Source organism: Bos indicus x Bos taurus, chromosome 8 (assembly GCF_003369695.1).
Source record: "Bos indicus x Bos taurus breed Angus x Brahman F1 hybrid chromosome 8, Bos_hybrid_MaternalHap_v2.0, whole genome shotgun sequence".
NCBI classification, from domain to species: Eukaryota; Metazoa; Chordata; class Mammalia; order Artiodactyla; family Bovidae; genus Bos; species Bos indicus x Bos taurus.
This window is the reverse complement of record NC_040083.1, coordinates 82,647,823-82,665,718: the sequence shown is the minus strand read 5'-3', so window position 1 is coordinate 82,665,718 and position 17,896 is coordinate 82,647,823. Positions and strand designations below refer to the sequence as shown.

At 37.4% G+C, this 17,896-nt stretch overlaps 1 protein-coding gene across 3 annotated transcripts in view; it reads right to left on the bottom strand.

The window, feature by feature from the left end:
* ERCC6L2 (ERCC excision repair 6 like 2) overlaps positions 1-17,896 on the bottom strand; it is a 150,070-nt gene that overhangs the window by 9,259 nt on the left and 122,915 nt on the right. For all 3 annotated transcript variants that reach the window (XM_027550233.1, XM_027550232.1, XM_027550234.1), the window contains one exon: positions 820-1,001. In XM_027550233.1, the coding sequence (XP_027406034.1) occupies positions 820-1,001 (182 nt within the window). The remainder of the gene's footprint in view (positions 1-819; positions 1,002-17,896) is intronic.

Sequence of the window (17,896 nt, the reverse complement as noted above, 5' to 3'; positions counted from 1 at the left end):
ATTTATGTCTCTCCCTTCATCTCATGCCATTCTCTCCTTGATTTATTCTGCACTAAGTACACTAGCCTTCTCTCAAAGGCCCCTCCCTCTTCAGAAAGTTCTCACTCTGTTCTTTGCCTGATTATCCTTCAAGTCTTAACTCACATGTCACTTGTGTAGCGAGCTCTTCCCTGACTACCCGCTAGAAAGGAAGTGGTGCCCCTCCTGATCCCACTATTCTCTATAAAGGAAGCTGTCCATTTCTTTCCTATAACACACTATTTCATAATTATTTATAAGTTTTTTTATTTTTGAAAATTCTATGGTTTGATGCCAAACCTCATCTCACTGTACTGTAAGCGCTTTGTCTCTTTTTTGACACTGTATATTCAGCACTTAGCACAATGCCTGAGTGCGTATCAGGTGCTCAATAAATATTCAACGACTAAATGAACAGAATGCACTGAAGTATTTCATTTACCTATATAAAATTTACCTATTTCATTTACCTGTATTTCATCTTTTATCAATTCAGGGATTAGCCTTCTTAAAACACTGAAACATTTCAGGTTTTTTTTTCGCCATGCTGCAAAGCTTGTGGAATCTTAGTTCCCCAACCAGTGATTGAACCCGGGCCACCACAGTGCAAGTGTCGAGTTCTAACCACTGCATTACGAGGGAATTTGGGGATTTATTTTTTAAAGTGTACAAATTCAGACTTTCCTGAAATATTCAGACGCTAAGCGTAGTTAAAATTCAAATAATTTGTGTATGTAACTAGGTAGTTATATTTCTTTTGAGAACTATTCACAAAGCCAGGTGTTATTACATGCGACATACCTGCGGATCCCCTTCGGTGTTTCTCCAATTATGAAGGTGGTCTGGTCTATTCGGCAGACTTTTTTCTTCTTCTGGCTTACAGGGTGTGAAATGTAAAGAGGAAATGAAATGCTGCCTTCACTTAGTGGTTGGCATTCCTTTGTACGTGTTGATATATCACCCTTCATTTTTTCCTTATGTGTCTGAAACAAGGGATGAGAGCAAAAACTGAAAAAATATTCATTTTTAGTCAAATAAGGAGTCTGTCTTACTTTTCCCCAATATTCTTTACAGGCCTGTATATCATATTCATGGGCTTCCCTCATAGTTCTGTCGGTAAAGAATCTGCCTGCAATGCAGGAGACCTGGGTTTGATTCCTGGGGTGGGAAGATCCCCTGGAGAAGGAAATGGCAACCCACTCCACTATTATTGCCTGGAGAATCCCATGGACAGAGGAGCCTGGCAAGCTACAGCCCATGGGGTTGCAAGAGTCAGACACAACTTAGCAACTAAACCAACAAACCATATCATATTCTCCAAGTGATAATCATTGGCAGATCTTGTTAGATCTTTAAAAAGATACTACATTTAGCAGTAATGTGATGCTTCTATTTTCATTAAGATATATGCTAAAGATATATCTTTCTTAAAGATATACTAAAGGTAATGGTAATATGATGTTTCTACTGTCAAGACTGTGGGTCTACTGATACACATGCTGGCATCTACTTTCCTAAATAAGGATATAAATTAGTGATGTAAATAATGGTATAAAATGAGATATTTAAAAACTTTTAATTTAGTAATTTTTCTCAATATTACTAAGCAGAATTTCAGTTATTTAATCTTATATAAGTAGTCAAACTTTTTAAAATAACAATCTTTATATGATAATGAAATAAACTATTTTCATAAATCCTACTTCAATCTCTACTGAGTTGCAAGAAGTAATTGTTAAGATGTTTACCATAGGGCATTGAAATTACAGAGAGAATCATATTTATTTTATAGACTAAGGGTTTCTTGCTTAACACAAATTGTTAAAAATAGTGAGTCAAGAAAAAATAATTTTAAACTGTATGATTCCAATTTCCCTGATAAAATGATATGGTGAATATGTGGAAAGTCCCCATCTCATTTCAAAAAAGAGAAAGGTGTGCATGCTCAGTCGTTCAGTCATGGACTCTTTTGTGACCCCATGGACTGTAGCCTACCAGGCACCTCTGTCTGTGGAATTCTCCAGGCAAGAATACTCGAGTGGGTAGCCATTCCCTTCTCCAGGGGATCTTCCAGACCCAGGGATTGAACCTGGGTCTCTGGCCTCTCCTGTATTGACAGGTGGATTCTTTACCACTGAGCCACCTGGGAAATATTGGATGCAATTTGACAACAACAATAAAGTTATATTTGAGCTCAAAAATAAGAAGGGAAAATCTCTAGATGCCCAAATTAAAGTAACATAGCAGCAGGTGGGAGCTGAAGCTCAGCAGCCCCCAAGGATGGGTCCTAAGTTCCGGACTGCAGGACTCCATGTGTAGAGGGAAAATGGAAAAGATTTAACTCTCTGAGTTAAACAATCAACAAACCAAAAACACAGCAGGAATTAAAAGGATATCCAATTTTCAAATTAAAGCTAGGAAAGCCCGAACTGGGGCACAGGATAGAAACAGGCTACTTTTTTGGTCTTGATAGAATCACTGGTGAAAACATGTCCAGCCTGTGCGATCTGTGGAACACACTTGCATTGTAAGGAAAATCTAAGCTAAAAACCAGCATAAAAAACTAGCCCAGAATCAGTGAAAACCATAGATCTCAATGAGGGGTAAATACAAAAACATAACATAGGAACACTTTTTAAGTTTAGGGAATGCTTGTGATTCTAAGGGGGGGCACAGGGGGAAGAGCTCAGGTAAAATTATAAAGAACATACAAAACCCACTAACATGAAAGTGGGCAGATACAATAAATGTGAGAATCTGTATCTGAGGAATTATAGATTACAAAGCAATGTGAAAGAGACTTTAAATCATTAGCATGTCCAGAAAAATAAAGGAAGTACTAGGTATTATAAAACACCAGATCTGAGAAAGAACCAAATACAAACTCTAGAGGGAAATATAGGTTTGGAAAAAAAGGATATAGAAACAAACTTAAAATATGTGTTAAGAAGCAGGCTAACTAGCCTTACAATGATAGTTTATAAACTCGTAGAATAAATTACTCAGAATGCTGTGCAGAGATTAAAAAAGAAAAACAAGAAAGAAAAATTAAAAGACAGAAGACCTGTCAGAAGATAAACCATATTTATAAAATATTAGAAGGATAGAATAGAGAAAATAGAAGAGATAATGCCAAAGATATAATGGCAGAGAATAAGAAGGCACAAATCTTCAAACTAAAGAAGGAGAATCTCTAGTGTGAAAAATAAAAGTAAATCTGTACCTTGTTATATCACAGAAGAGAGACTATCTTATAAACAGAGAAAAAAGATAAGCTATTCCACAAAGAAATAATAATCAAACTAAAGGCAGACTTCTCATTGCTTCTACTAGTATCACCATCACTGCCACCAGAAGACCGTGAGGTCATCTTCAACATGCAGGGAGGAAAAAAAACCTACCAACCTAGAATTCTACACCCAGTTAAACTACCATTTAAGAAATTTGCAGGCATACAAATACTGCAAAACACAGATTAGTAATTCTCAGTAAGACAACTATTCTTTCTTTTATAGGTGTTCAATGGGATTGAAGTAGTACATATCATTGAATGTGGCTGGGGAATGGCTTTCATTTCACATATACTTACAAAGCACCTATTATGTTCCTGCCACTACGCAATGTAGTTGAGAACCAAAATATTTACATACACAAAGAGGCTTGTACTCTTAAGGGACTTAAAAATGCTGAGTTACCCCTCCCTTTTTAAGATGGCACATTTAGTTTATTCCTTTTAAAAATTAAATCATTTATCTCTTTAATTTATATTAATTTCATTGAAATAAACTGAACAAGAGAAATAATTGTATTTTTTATTTTTAAAGCAAACCATTCCTAATGAAAAGAAACAGACTTCTTCAAAATCTACTGTGATTCAGATGGGCATCACAAAATGCCAGGTTGTCAGTTTGAACTAGGGCTTTGCATCAGTCAGTAATGCTGAAAGTACTTTCCTCAAAGACATCATTTCCTAAATTTTAAAACATTATTAATAAAGAGAGAAAAATTTTCATCACTAAACATAAATTTGAAAGAGATTTGATGCATTTACTTCACGTCACAAGAAAATAAGATGAATTTTAAAAGTTCCTAATAAAAAAGCTTTGATGATTCCCAAGAAATAATTGTCCATTATTATAAGGAGGGATGGTAATGTCTATGTGGGGATAAAGGGAATAAGCCAAAAGAGAAGGAACTGGGCCAACCAGGAACATGCCCTCCTCATATACCATAATTTCTGAAGTCATGGAGAAATCATGCCAAGCAATGGCAATCTTCAATTATTTACATGATTACTCTGGGTCTTTCTGACTCTGGAAGTATTATAAAACTCATATTTCAAACCCCAGATACATTTTTTCTTAAATTAGTTTTACATATTCTTCAGGAAAATTCAACTTTTCCAATCATAGCTATCAGACATGTGAATTTTAAATTTATGACAAATATTCTGCACTTTAAAATCTGATTATTTTAGATAATAACGCAAACAGAAAAGCATTTTTCTCTTACATGGGCTCAATATTCCATCTTTTATTTAAAAAAAATAGGTTCAGATTTCCATTTTAGTAGGGCAGTTTAACACTTACTGAAACAAGGCTGTGAAACAGAATTTCGTTTACTAATTTGTTTAATAAACACTTTGATGCCCTTGTTATAAAAGCTGGTGTCACTATTTTGTAGTAAAACAGTATCTTTTACAATAGATAATATAAGGAAAATAGTGACATAATGCAGTTGCAATTCCAGGGGCAGTTATAATTTATTATAAAGCAAAGTACAAGGCCTGTGACCAAGATGAAAAGATTTCAAATTATGTGAAATAAGATGCAAACTCATTTACTACCACTTATGTCAAAGCTAGGAAGTCGTACGACACTGGTGCAACAGTATGAAGTAGCAACAGTAATGAAAGGTCAAGAAATGAAAAATTCAGTAAAATGAGCTGGATTAAGAATTTAAAAGATAATATTATTGCTTCTTAACATTACGGTAGAAGGTAAGACTGCCAGCTCAGGAAAGCAAAATAAATCCATTCTTTCCACCAGAGAACAGAATGGCCAATAGCTGGAACTCTATGTATGTATTCAACAGGAAATTTTGAGATCATTTAACATGAAGAAAGCAGAAAGCCCAGTTTCCATAAAAACCACTAACTGATAGTAAACTTTTTTTCCCTAAAAAGTTGCTTCAAAATTATCCAAGATTTGCTTTGAGGAATTATCTCTACACTCCATGATGCTGATGTAGGTTTCCTTCTTCTTAAGATTTATGGTTATAATGTCAAGGAGGAAATTATGAAGAGAAGAACTTTGCATAGTATTTGTATAATATAAATATGTCTGCTAATAAGTATTTTACAAAGCTTGGCACTGAGTTTAATTTATAACAGTAACTGCTATGTTCATGATTATTTTCATAAATTATTGGATATTGTTAGGTATGTCTACTATGGTACTTTTACGAAAATAATCAAATTTAACTTATGGAATATTTATTAAAAATAAAATTCAGTAAGTGTAAAGAGTATAGTAATTATTTCTAAATAATGTAAATATATAGTTAAGAAATCCATTTGATGATGCGATTAACTGAATGGAAATGTGGGGTTACTTGTGCTGTGCTGTGCTAAGTCACTTGGGTCATGTCCAACTCTACCAGGCTCCTCTGTCCATGGGATTCTCCAGGCAAGAATACTGGAGTGGGTTGCCATGCCCTCCTCCAGGGGATCTTCCCAACCAGGGATAAAACCCAGGTCTCCCACACTGCAGGCGGATTCTTTACCAGCTGTGCTACCAGAGAAGCTCCATGGGTTACTTAAGAAAGCTAAATCTATCAGAGAATATTGAAATAATTCCAATTTATGAGTAGTAATATATCTTTCTCCTTTGGCTGTTTCCTATGTGGAGCAGCCAATTGAAAGTTGAAAAGTACAGGAAAAATTCTCTCCCTTCAGAATTAAACAGGTCTAAAAAGGTAAAAGGTAGGCCATGGCTAACTGTGTTAAATCCTAATCTGATTTATATAATTAAAAAAATTCAAATGTTATTGTCAGAAAAAGAAATATTTGTTATTAAAAACAAAATTCAGAATATGAAAATTATTTAATTCAATCAAAAACACTAAATATATATTATTTCTACAAGTGGTAATTATTTTAATATATTTTGGCCAAAATAATCTCCTTACCTATCCACAATTAAGTGTTTACTGTGGAAATGGCTCACTTCAAAGACTTCATAAATATCTACTTTTTAAAAAATTGAAGCATAGTTCATTTACAATATTATATTAGTTTTAGGTATAAAACATAGTAATTCATTATTTTTTACAGATTATATACTCCATTTAAAATTATTATAAAACACAATAATATGCTATGCTGCACAATATATCATGAATATCTGCTTTGACTTAATTTTGATAAAAATATGAAATTATTCATTTTTCTAATGTCTCTATAAAATACATTTGAAAATACATCATTAAAATTACTATTGAAACATGTATAAAGTATACATTCTGTAAAATAAAAGCTATAATTTTAAGTTGTAAAAGATATACATTAGGATTATAACAAATAAGAGGGTACATTTACAGGGAAGCATTTCTTCTTTTAGAGTAGCCAAAATGAATTGACACTAGACCTAGTCAACTATATACAATCCTCAACAATTTATTTCTTACTGTAAAGTTTTAGATTTATATTGATTCTAGGAGGAATCTTTAGATTAATAGTATGAGACATTTATAAGACTTTTGATAGGATCTTCTTTCTTTTAATCCCCAAGTGTACTGTCTGTATTACAAGGCATTAGACCTAAGCAGATGGTGATTGCAGCCATGAAATTAAAAGACGCTTACTCCTTGGAAGGAAAGTTATGACCAACCTAGACAGCATATTCAAAAGCAGAGACATTACTTTGCCAACAAAGGTCCATCTAGTCAAGGCTATGGTTTTTCCAGTGGTCATATATGGATGTGAGAGTTCGACTGTGAAGAAAGCTGCGCGCCAAAGAATTGATGCTTTTGAACTGTGGTTTTGGAGAAGACTTGGACTGCAAGGAGATCCAACCAGTCCATTCTAAAGGAGATTGGTCCTGGGTGTTCTTTGGAAGGAATGATCCTAAAGCTGAAACTCCAGTCCTTTGGCCACCTCATGCGAAGAGTTGACTCATTAGAAAAGACTCTGATGCTGGGAGGGATCAGGGGCAGGAGGAGAAGGGGACGACAGAGGATGAGATGGCTGGATGGCATCACTGACTCGATGGACATGAGTTTGAGTGAACTCCGGGAGTTGGTGACGGACAGGGAGGCCTGGCGTGCTGCGATTCATGGGGTTGCAAAGAGTTGGACACGACTGAGAGACTGAACTGAACTGAACTGAGACCTAAGCCAATAGCATTATTTTAATTGAACTGAAAAAAGAAAATAAGGTATACATAGATTTTCAATTGAAAGAGTTAGAAGAAATAAAAAATGAAAAAGTTTGCAAATAATCTTTGTTGCCAGTGTACTGAGAATAGGAAAAAAGGGAATATTCCCCCTACCTCACAGCCATATGACTACATTAGCATTTTTCTATTTACTCTGCTACATATGAAATTTAACTTTACATAATAGAAAACTTCCCAGGTGACTCAGTGGTAAAGAATCTGCCTGCAATGCAGGAGACACAGGTTGGATCCCTGGGTTAGATCCCCTGGAGAAGGAATTGGCAACCCACTGCAGTATTCTTGCCTGGGAAATCCCATGAACAGAGGAGCCTGGCAGGCTATACTTCATGGGGGTAGCAAAAGAGTTGGACACGACTTAGCAACTAGACAACAATAACAACAACAAATAGAAAACTTCACTGCAATAGTGCAGAGAATGTGGTCCTTTAAATATATATTTTTTTTAATTTAAAAAATAAATTTAAAAAATTTATCTATTAATTAATTTTTGTCTGTGCTTGGTCTTCGTTGCTGCTTAAACTTTTCTCTAGCTGCAATGTGAGACCTTCTCACTGCGGTGGCTTCTCTTGTTGCAGAGAAAAGCCTCTAGGCATGTGGGCTTCAGTAGGCGCAGCACGTGGGCTCAATAGTTGCGGATCCTAGGCTCTTGAGCACAGTCTCAGTAGTTGCGGTGTACACAAGCTTAGTTACTCCGAGGCATGTGGGATCTTCTTGGATCAGGGGTCAAACCTATGTCTCCTGCACTGGCAGGTGGGTTTTTACCACTGACTCATCAGGAAAGCCTCAGTGCAGAGAATGTTTAAGGAAAAAAAAAAAAAACCCTCTTTCTTTGAAGTAAAAAATAATTTTGGAGGCAAATTACTAAAGAACTATAGAGGGCATCTAGATAGGAATAGCAAGGAAAAGGGAAAAGTTGATAGGGATCAGTTTTCCCATACACACCCACCTACGGGCAACAAATGGGGCAGGAAGCATTACAATTCAGGAGACCGAGTTTCAAAAACAACCACGAATGGCCTCTAGTTTCCATTTTGGCAGGAGAAATACTATTGTAATCTGTGCCATCTTTCTTAATCTCTTTGAGGCTAATTACTGGAGACACATTCATAGCTGGTGCAGATAATGCAGATTCCTATTCTGATCATTTGTACCCCTCACAAAATAGAGGAAGCTTTGAAGTGGATAATGTATGATGAAAAACAGCCTGATAGGATGGGTAGCCTGTCTATTGTAGGCTACCAGGAGGTAGTGAAATTTTTATTAAGCAATTTTGAATCTGTCTGCTGAGCTGGTTTTTCTCACCTTAGAAAACATATTACAGAACATACACCAGAACAAAGAGCAATGTGTATTTAACAGACACATTCACCATTTTTTTCCGTAATCAAATGATTAGCCTTGATTTTTTGCTGTTGTTGTTTAGTTGCTAAGTCATGTCTGACTCTTTTATGACCCCATGGACTGTAGCCCACCAGGGAAGTCCTTAGCCTTGATTAGTCATTGAGAAAATGGAAATCAGGGAGGACATTTTCAAAGGCAATGGAAGGTCCCAATGGCTCTGACCTATTGAGAAGCCTGAGTTTGGATCCTAAGAATCACCAGAGGATCTGCCCCTTCCAGGAAGGTTCACTTGTTCCTGAGAATAGCACAGACTGTCAGAGCTGGGCATGTTGTATAGCCAAAGTCCCTCACATTGGTCTGATCACACTAACTTTGCCACAAAGACTTTTTTTTAAAAAAAGTGCTCTTTCACTTTTTTTCTTCATTAAACCTTAAATAGTTAAGTCTGAGAGGCAGCAATGCTTTGGTTTACACATTTGTTCAAACAAAAGATTAAAAAAGAAATCTCTCTTTGGGTAAAGGCCAAACCCTGTAAACACATAAAAAAGTCATAAACTTGCTTGTCTTTGCAAAGCAGGGAATCAGGAGTTCTATAAAAACATAGAGCACATGTAAATAAATTCATTCAAATGGCACCTGAGAGTCCAAAATGACAAAGAACTTCAAGGATCTTTGTACAATTGTGAAAAAGTCCTTATCCTTCAAGTGATCATTCAAAAGTTCTGCCTGGAGGTAGAAAATATTACTGTAAATGCAGTTTTCCAATACTCAACAAAAACCAAAGGCAACTGTGAGATACCCCTGAACTGCCTTCACTCAGACTCTGGAGAAAAGCCAGCTGGTTAGAGGACCCACCACAAATATACAATGAAGTATAATTTTCTGCATATGTTTAAAAATGTCATTCAAATCTGAAAAAACAAACTTAGATTCAAATTCAAACCTTCCCTCCCTCCCCTTTTTTTAGGTGGTAAAGGGAGATTAAAGTTTGTAATTATGGGTCTGTTTTCCTCCTGGAAGGAGTAACAGTTACAATTCAGTTTTATATATATATAGATACGTATGTATTTTCTTTTTTGGTAGTACTTTGCTTTCAGAGTGAGCCACAAAAGGACAGGCTGCCCTGAGCTTAGCTTCCTTTTTTTTGTGCACAACATCCATTTCTCACTGTCCAAGAAACTCATCTATTTGAAAGAACAAAGCGATGGCCTCTGGAGTACAGCTGACTACTGTGGGGCACACACCATAAACAGAAATGCAGAAGCCCTGTCTCCCTGGGACCTGGGAACCTGGAGGGACTGCCACAGCAGTCAACCTGTAGGAAAGGGCCAGGTGAGACGGTGGCAATCACCTTCAAAAAAGCCTGCGGACCAGCAACGGGGAGTTTCTGCTAATATAATCTCAGACCTTCATGGGAGGATGGCCAGGTAGTAGATTCCCCTCAATACTTCCTACACACAAAGGCTAGAGCAAGATCTAGGGCCTTCTGGGGTAGCTGTCTGAGCAAGGACTCGGCACTACAAGCCCTGGTGTCTAGGCCTTCCTTGGTCATTTATTGCGTAAATTTGGGAAAAGTCTTTTTTCCTTTTTTTAAAAAATCTTTTTGAGCCTCCTTATCCTAAGGAGTAATAAGGGATTTGGAGATCAGGATCTAGGGGATAAGAATTTGGATCCGGGACCCCTATCAGTCTCTTCCATATTTAAAGTTCACAATTCTACTAGTCTTTTTTAGGATCTCCAGTAAGTTGTAATGAATAAGGTCCTTAGCATCTTATAATCCTGACTAAATTTTAAATCTTTACATATAATATTTATGTTAATATAAAAATGTCTATAAAGATTACTTGAAGGTTCTACACTAAATAATACTTGTTAGTGAAAAGACCACGGAAGGGTGGTGCTGATGGAAAAATTTTAAAGTCTTTCTTGGCAGGCACCTGCCCCTGCTTGCCTTTCCAGTGGCTGGCACTTCCCACAGGGAGCTCAGGCTCTCACTTCCTTCCTCTAGGCCTCCAACTAGAGTAAGTGTAGGCTTCTATGTAGGCTGATTCAGTTACAAGGCTATGGATGGCTCTCCAGTGTCTAGGAAAGAACATTTCAAGCACCGAGCCACAAATGACACTGGGACACTGTTACTAGTTGTGAAGCTGGATGCAGATTATTGTTTATAATCAAGTACTGAAAACTGAATAATTCTCCTTTTTAGGGAATTAGAGTAGGTTTCATATAACCACATCATTTTCAGTCTCTTCTATTCTGATATGCTTTCATGAGCCATGTAGCAGAGGAAGTTAAGTGTTCACACAGAGAAAGGCCAACTGAAAGTATGTTCCACTAAAACTGAATTTAATAATCAAGCGACCCTGTCCACATGGTCTAAGATGGCAATTCTGAAACTTTTTGGTTTTAGGACCATTGTATAGTTTAAAAATTAATGAGGACCCCAAAGAGATTTTGTTTATGTGGGTTATATCTACTGCAAGTTTAAAACAATTAATTTATTAAAAATAATTACGTGTGTTAACTTAAATAACTCTTTTTACCAACAAAAAGTTTATATTTTCCAAGGCAAACAAACAGAAAACTAACCAGAAGACTGACTATATTTTACATTTTTACAAATGTCTTTAGTAGCTGGCTTAATGAAAGACAGCTAGGTTCTCATATCTGCTTCTGCATTCAGTCTGCTGCAACAATACCGTCTTAGTTGGAGTATATGAATAAAACCAGCTTCATATAGATATATAATTGAAAAAGGGAAGAATATCTTCATAGCCTTTTCAGATAACTATAGATATTCTTTTTTGATACTTTATAAAAATTCAATCAAGGTTAGTTTCATGTAATATTTGAAACCACATCAGAATTTTTTACATTACTAAAATGAAAATTCATTGGTATATTTTGTACTTTGGCTGAATTTTTTCCCTATGCATGATTTTGTAATATAATTCACTGTTCATCTGGAAAACAGTAAGTCAGTTATGCGTATCTTCAAAATGTTGACACATTCAAATTATACAACATCAAAAAAGCATATTTGTTATTAAATATTTAGATATTGGGAATGGGTTATGGTCATGTGCTCAGGAAAGGCTGATTGCCCTCTCAGTTCTTAGCGGATGAACTGAGATTAATCAAGCCAGAATTACGTCCTGCCAGAAAGATTTTCCTCCAGAACAAAGGGAGAGACACACGAAGAGGAGCACAGCTTCCTGTCCTTGGATACATTTGTATGAGGAAACAGGTTCTTGAGATGTAGCATGTAACATGTAGATGTAACATGAGGAAAAAGGCTTCATGGAACTAAAAATTAACTGGCTAAGGACAGTGGAGAAAAAAATCAGAGAGGCTGATATCTTATGATGTCACTGGACTGTAGCATTACGCCTGGAAATATTTCCCTCCAGACTTGCTATTATGTGAATTAGTTAACAGCCTATTGCATAAGTTATTTTCAGATGGTTATTCTATTCTATGCTACTGAATGCATCCTGTGAAATGAAGTGAAAGTCACTCAGTCGTGTCCGACTCTTTGCGATCCCATACAGTCCATGGAATTCTCCAGGCCAGAATACTGGAGTGGGTAGCCTTTCCCTTCTGCAGATATATATAAGGTGTCACATAATACAATAAGTGCTAGAGCATACATACATGCATATACACACACAAGTAAAGATGAATTTGAGGAAAACATTTACATCGCTTTGGAGAAGACAGAGAAGAACTGTCACTAATGATACAAGGAGTTGGAGTTCAACAGGCAGACACAGGTAGAATGGAATTTTAAACAAAAGAAACACAAGAGCAAAGACATGGAAGGGTAAAAATCCACGGTGTGCTTGAAGACTGATTCATAAACTGAAGGATGACTAGGAAGAACCTGTTCAGCTTGCTACCCTCAGGGTCTAGTACAGTGCCCGGCACAAAGTTACTGTCAGTAATGCTGAATGAATGAATCAGAATGAGACTGGAAAAGCAGGCTAGCACCAAATTGAGACAAGCCTTACATGCCACAAAATAAAGACAACAAAACAGATATTTTATAGAACTTTGGAACACAGAAAATTACTCCCGAAAGTGACGGCTTGGATGGGGATATCTTTCTGACACCATTCTCCATGTTCTCCCTTCTTGAGTGGGCTTCCTATGCCAGAACTATGGTCAACAGATGACAGATAATGAGTGAAGATGAAGAATACCAGCATTTATGCTGCTCTTCCCTGGTGGCTCAGAGGAATGCGGGAGACCCGGGTTTGATCCCTGAGTTGGGAAGATCCCCTGGAGAAGGAAATGGCAACCCACTCCAGTACTCTTGCCTGGAGAATCCCATGGAGGGAGAGAAGCCTGGTAGGCTACAGTCCATGGGGTCACAAAAGAGTCAGACATGACTGAGCGACTTCACTTTCACTTTTCACTTTAAAATGATTAATGTCTTTATATCATCTGCTAGAATACTCCTTTTAACATTAATATGTGGAGCCTATACTCACAGTGAAAATTGTTGTGGGCATCTGCATTATGTAGTAATTTCTTGCAGGAATTACTAGTAACAAATGTTTTCTGAACTTCCACTCTGTATTGCCTGTTGCTAAGTGGTGATGCTAATGAACATGTACGCCGTGGTCCTGATCCTTAAGAAGTTTGTAACATACATGAGAAGACAGCAAACACTAACACGGTGTCCACTACGTCTACAGTGATGATAGGCACAGAGAACGGGTGTGGAAGGAGCTTGGAATAGAGTGATCTCCGAAAACTGAGGTTTTATGGAGGGAGTGAAACTTGAACTGGGAGTGAAGGATCAGCCAGTAGATGATTTGGTTGGAGGTGTAGACTGAGTAAGTTTATTGAAGACCATGAATGACAGGCAAACCTGAGACTACTTCTAATTCAGATAAGGAGGGATTGTTTCCCTTGGCTGATTATAAATACATTCAGTAGCTCTGAACAATGCCAAGTCATTGCCAGAGGATTTTTAGGAAAATTCTGAGATTTGTTTATAGAAAAGATAGTTTAAACTATTTAATTTTCAGAACACAGTGATGGGGATCATTATACCCTGACAACAACTGAAAACCTAAATTATTCAAAAAGTATCAATTATATACAAGACACTATTTTAGGTCTCCAGAGTTATCAAATGAGAATCAGAGATATATTCTGCTATTTTTAAAGTCCAGAGTTTACTAGAAAAGAAGATGTATACTTACCTAACTGATAAAAATTTGGAAGTCATATGTTAGAATAACTAGGCCAAAGTACTATTACATGAAACAGAAAAAGCGTAAGAAGGACAGCTTCTGCTGCTGCTAAGTCGCTTCAGTTGTGTCCGACTCTGTGCGACCCCACAGATGGCAGCCCACCAGGCTCCACCGTCCCTGGGATTCTCCAGGCAAGAACACTGGAGTGGGTTGCCATTTCCTTCTCCAATGCCTGAAAGTGAAAAGTGAAAGTGAAGTTGCTCAGTCGTATCCGACTCTTAGTGACCCCATGGACTGCAGCCTACCAGGCTCCTCCATCCATGGGATCTTCCAGGCAAGAGTACTGGAGTGGGGTGCCGTTGCCTTCTCCGAAGAAGGAATTACCTACAGCTTATGTTGGAATTGGGGCAGGCTTTGTGAAAGAGTGACACAGCTGAGTTACATGCTGAGAGGTAGAGAGGTTTGGAGATTTGGGAGGTTAGGACAACAAAGGCTGAGTAGATACTGCCAAGTCTTACAGTATTTCTTGAGTCCAGATAGTTTTAACTATCTAAAAAAAGATTTTTAAAGGGAAAGATACATTCAGTCCACCTGAATTTTTTAACTGCTAAAGTGAGGGAAATTATTAATAGACAAGTTATCTTGAAAAATTAGACTGATTTTTCATATTGGAAAAGCAAAATAGAATTAAAAAAAAAAAAAAGGAAAATCTCCAAAGCAAAATAGAAAGTAAAGGAACTGGGGGAAAGCACAGGAGAAACCAGAAGGATTCAAAGACTACAGGGATTTAAGCTGACTGCCACTGTTGAGCCTGAGGGAAGTCAATACCATCTCATTAAAAAGAAATCAGTAAAATAGTATTGTCTGCATTAGTCTCCAAGAATCCTTCAAGTTCTGAAATACTATGATTCCCTATCCTTATAATTTCGCTTTATTCATCCTATAAAACTCAGAATTCATATGTGTAGAGGCAGGATTCTCAGATAAGATGATAGGTGTTTCCATTAAGTGGCCATGACCAATTGATACCATGGTTTTCATAGAGGGATAAAATATACATTTGAAAAGGGCTATTATTAAGTGCTTAACATTCTGTTAAGTCACTAGGTAAAGTCAATCAGAGCTCAATGAGGCCTTATATCTCTAAGCCTTTATATTGTTACTTATGCTTAGATGCTCAGTCATGTTAGACTGTCTGCAACCTCATTATTATATCCCATCAGGCTCCTCTGTCTATGGGATTCTCTCAGCAAGGACACTGGAGTGGGGTGCCATTTTCTCCTCCAGGGGATCTTATTGACCCAGGAATTGAACCAGTGTCTCTTTCATCTCCTACATTGGCAGGTGGATTCTTTTAGAAAGCACTGTTTGAAGAAATACTATTTTTAAACTATTTATAATCTTCCAACCACACTAAACAGAGAAACTGTTCAAAGAAGCCTTATCAATCTTCTAAGCAACTGGAACAATGACCAGCTAGGAGAAGAGTTAGAATCAAGCTATTTCCTAATAAGCAAAGAATATTTTTATCAGCCCAGGCCATTGTCACATTAGCTTATAATTACTGTCAAATATAATTTTTTGCTATAGTATTCTTTATGATAAACCAGGCACAATTCAAGGTGGGTCCTTTATCTATAAAATTTGAGGACTGAACTAGATATCTTTTATGGTATTCTAACATATTTTATTATTGGTGCTACTAACAGAGTCTGGCAGGCTATAGGGTCCATGGAGTTGCAAAGAGTCGGACAAAACTGAGCAACTAACACACTAATAACAAAAATAGTAACAGGTCATTGCATAGAATAAGAGAAAGAGCTTTACTCATCACCCCTACTAGTAAGCAATAAGTAATAATCATAAATACAATAATAAACATGTATGCCTTTCTGGTTGGAGAAGGAAATGGCAACCCACTCCAGTATTCTTGCCTGGAGAATCCCAGGGACTGCGGAGCCTGGTGGGCTGCCGTCTATGGGGTCACGCAGAGTTGGATACGACTGAAGTGACTTAGCATAGCATGCCTTTCCGGAAAAGGAGTACGTCAAGGCTGTATATTGTCACCTGCTTATTTAACTTCTATGCAGAGTACATCATGAGAAACTGTGGGCTGGAAGAAGCACAAGCTGGAATCAAGATTGCCGGGAGAAATATCAATAACCTCAGATATGCAGATGACACCACCCTTATGGCAGAAAGTGAAGAAGAACTAAAGAGCCTCTTGATGAAAGTGAAAGAAAAAGTGAAAAAGTTGGCTTAAAGCTCAACATTCAGAAAATCAAGATCATGGCATCCAGTCCCATCATTTCATGGCAAATAGATGGGAAAACAGTGGAAACAGTGGCTGACTTTATTTTTCTGGGCTCCAAAATCACTGCAGATGGTGATTGCAGCCATGAAATTAAAAGACACTTACTCCTTGGAAGGAAAGTTATGATCAACCTAGATAGCATATTAAAAAGCAGAGACATTACTTTGCCAACAAAGGTCCATCTAGTCAAGGCTATGGTTTTTCCAGTAGTCATTATGGATGTGAGAGTTGGACTATAAAGAAAGGTGAGCACTGAAGAATCGATGCTTTTGAACTGTGGTGTTGGAGAAGACTCTTGAAAGTCCCTTGGATTGCAAGGAGATCCAATCAGTCCATCCTAAGGGAGATCAGTCCTGGGTGTTCATTGGAAGGACTGATGTTGAAGCTGAAACTCCAATACTTTGGCCACCTGATGCGAAGAGCTGACTCATTTAAAAGACCGTTATGCTGGGAAAGATTGAGGGCAGGAGGAGAAGGGGATGACAGAGGATGAGATGGTTGGATGGCATCACCAACTCGATGGACATGGGTTTGGGTGGACTCTGGGAGTTGGTGATGGACAGGGAGGCCTGGCATGCTGTGGTTTGTGGGGTCGCAAAGAGTCAGACACGACTGAGCGACTGAACTGAACTGATGCCTTTCTGGCAAGAACTGAATGTGGTTTTGTCCCCATTGGCTCATTAGTGACATTACTCCAGCAATCCTGGTGACCTCACTGTGAGGAAGGATGCCCCAGCTTCTCATCGCCAAGAGCTAGAAGTGGAATACGTATTTACAGGTAACACCACACTCTCATTCCTGTGCCTAGGTAACAGGTGATTTTCACAAATGACACTGTCTATCTCTCTGAATCAATCCTAGTTCTAAGGATAGAAATACAAAAGTCTTCTTCATGCCAACACTGGCCCCATAATTTTATACATACACACACACAACTTTAAAAATCTGATCTTTACTAAAATCACTTGGAAGAAAAACTTTCTGATGCAAATACTATAAAGTTAACATCTCAAGACAGAAAAATGATAAGACCATGAAAAATCCCACCCAGCAAGAGTTAATTCCACTGCATGGTGAAACCATACACTTTACTTACTGGACTACTTCATAAACCAGTCGTTTGTGAACAATTACTTTAAACCATCATGCCATTCACTCTCCTGAAAAATAGGCTAATGGAATGCTGTATCTCCCCAAAGTCTGCTTACTGTAAATAGCCCATCTCTCCTTGCTGACTCCAAAAGCTGTATAAACATACTGCAATCAAATCCACCATAGCTCATAAAAATCCTTTCTTTAAGTAACCTACAAAATGCCAATCTAATACAAATACGAGAAAGAGAAGTTCTTACTAAGACAACATTTTGTATTTACAGTATTCTGAACAGTGCTTAAACCTGCACTGGTTATATAAAAGACTCTGTCCCCCACGCCACCTCCGCCCCCAGGCTGACAGCATGCTTAGTTCTCTCATTTACACCACGCTGCAGTAACATAAAGAAGGGTTTACTATTAATCCAGGTTTTACTACAAAGCGACCCGTTATTTCTCTGTCAAAGACT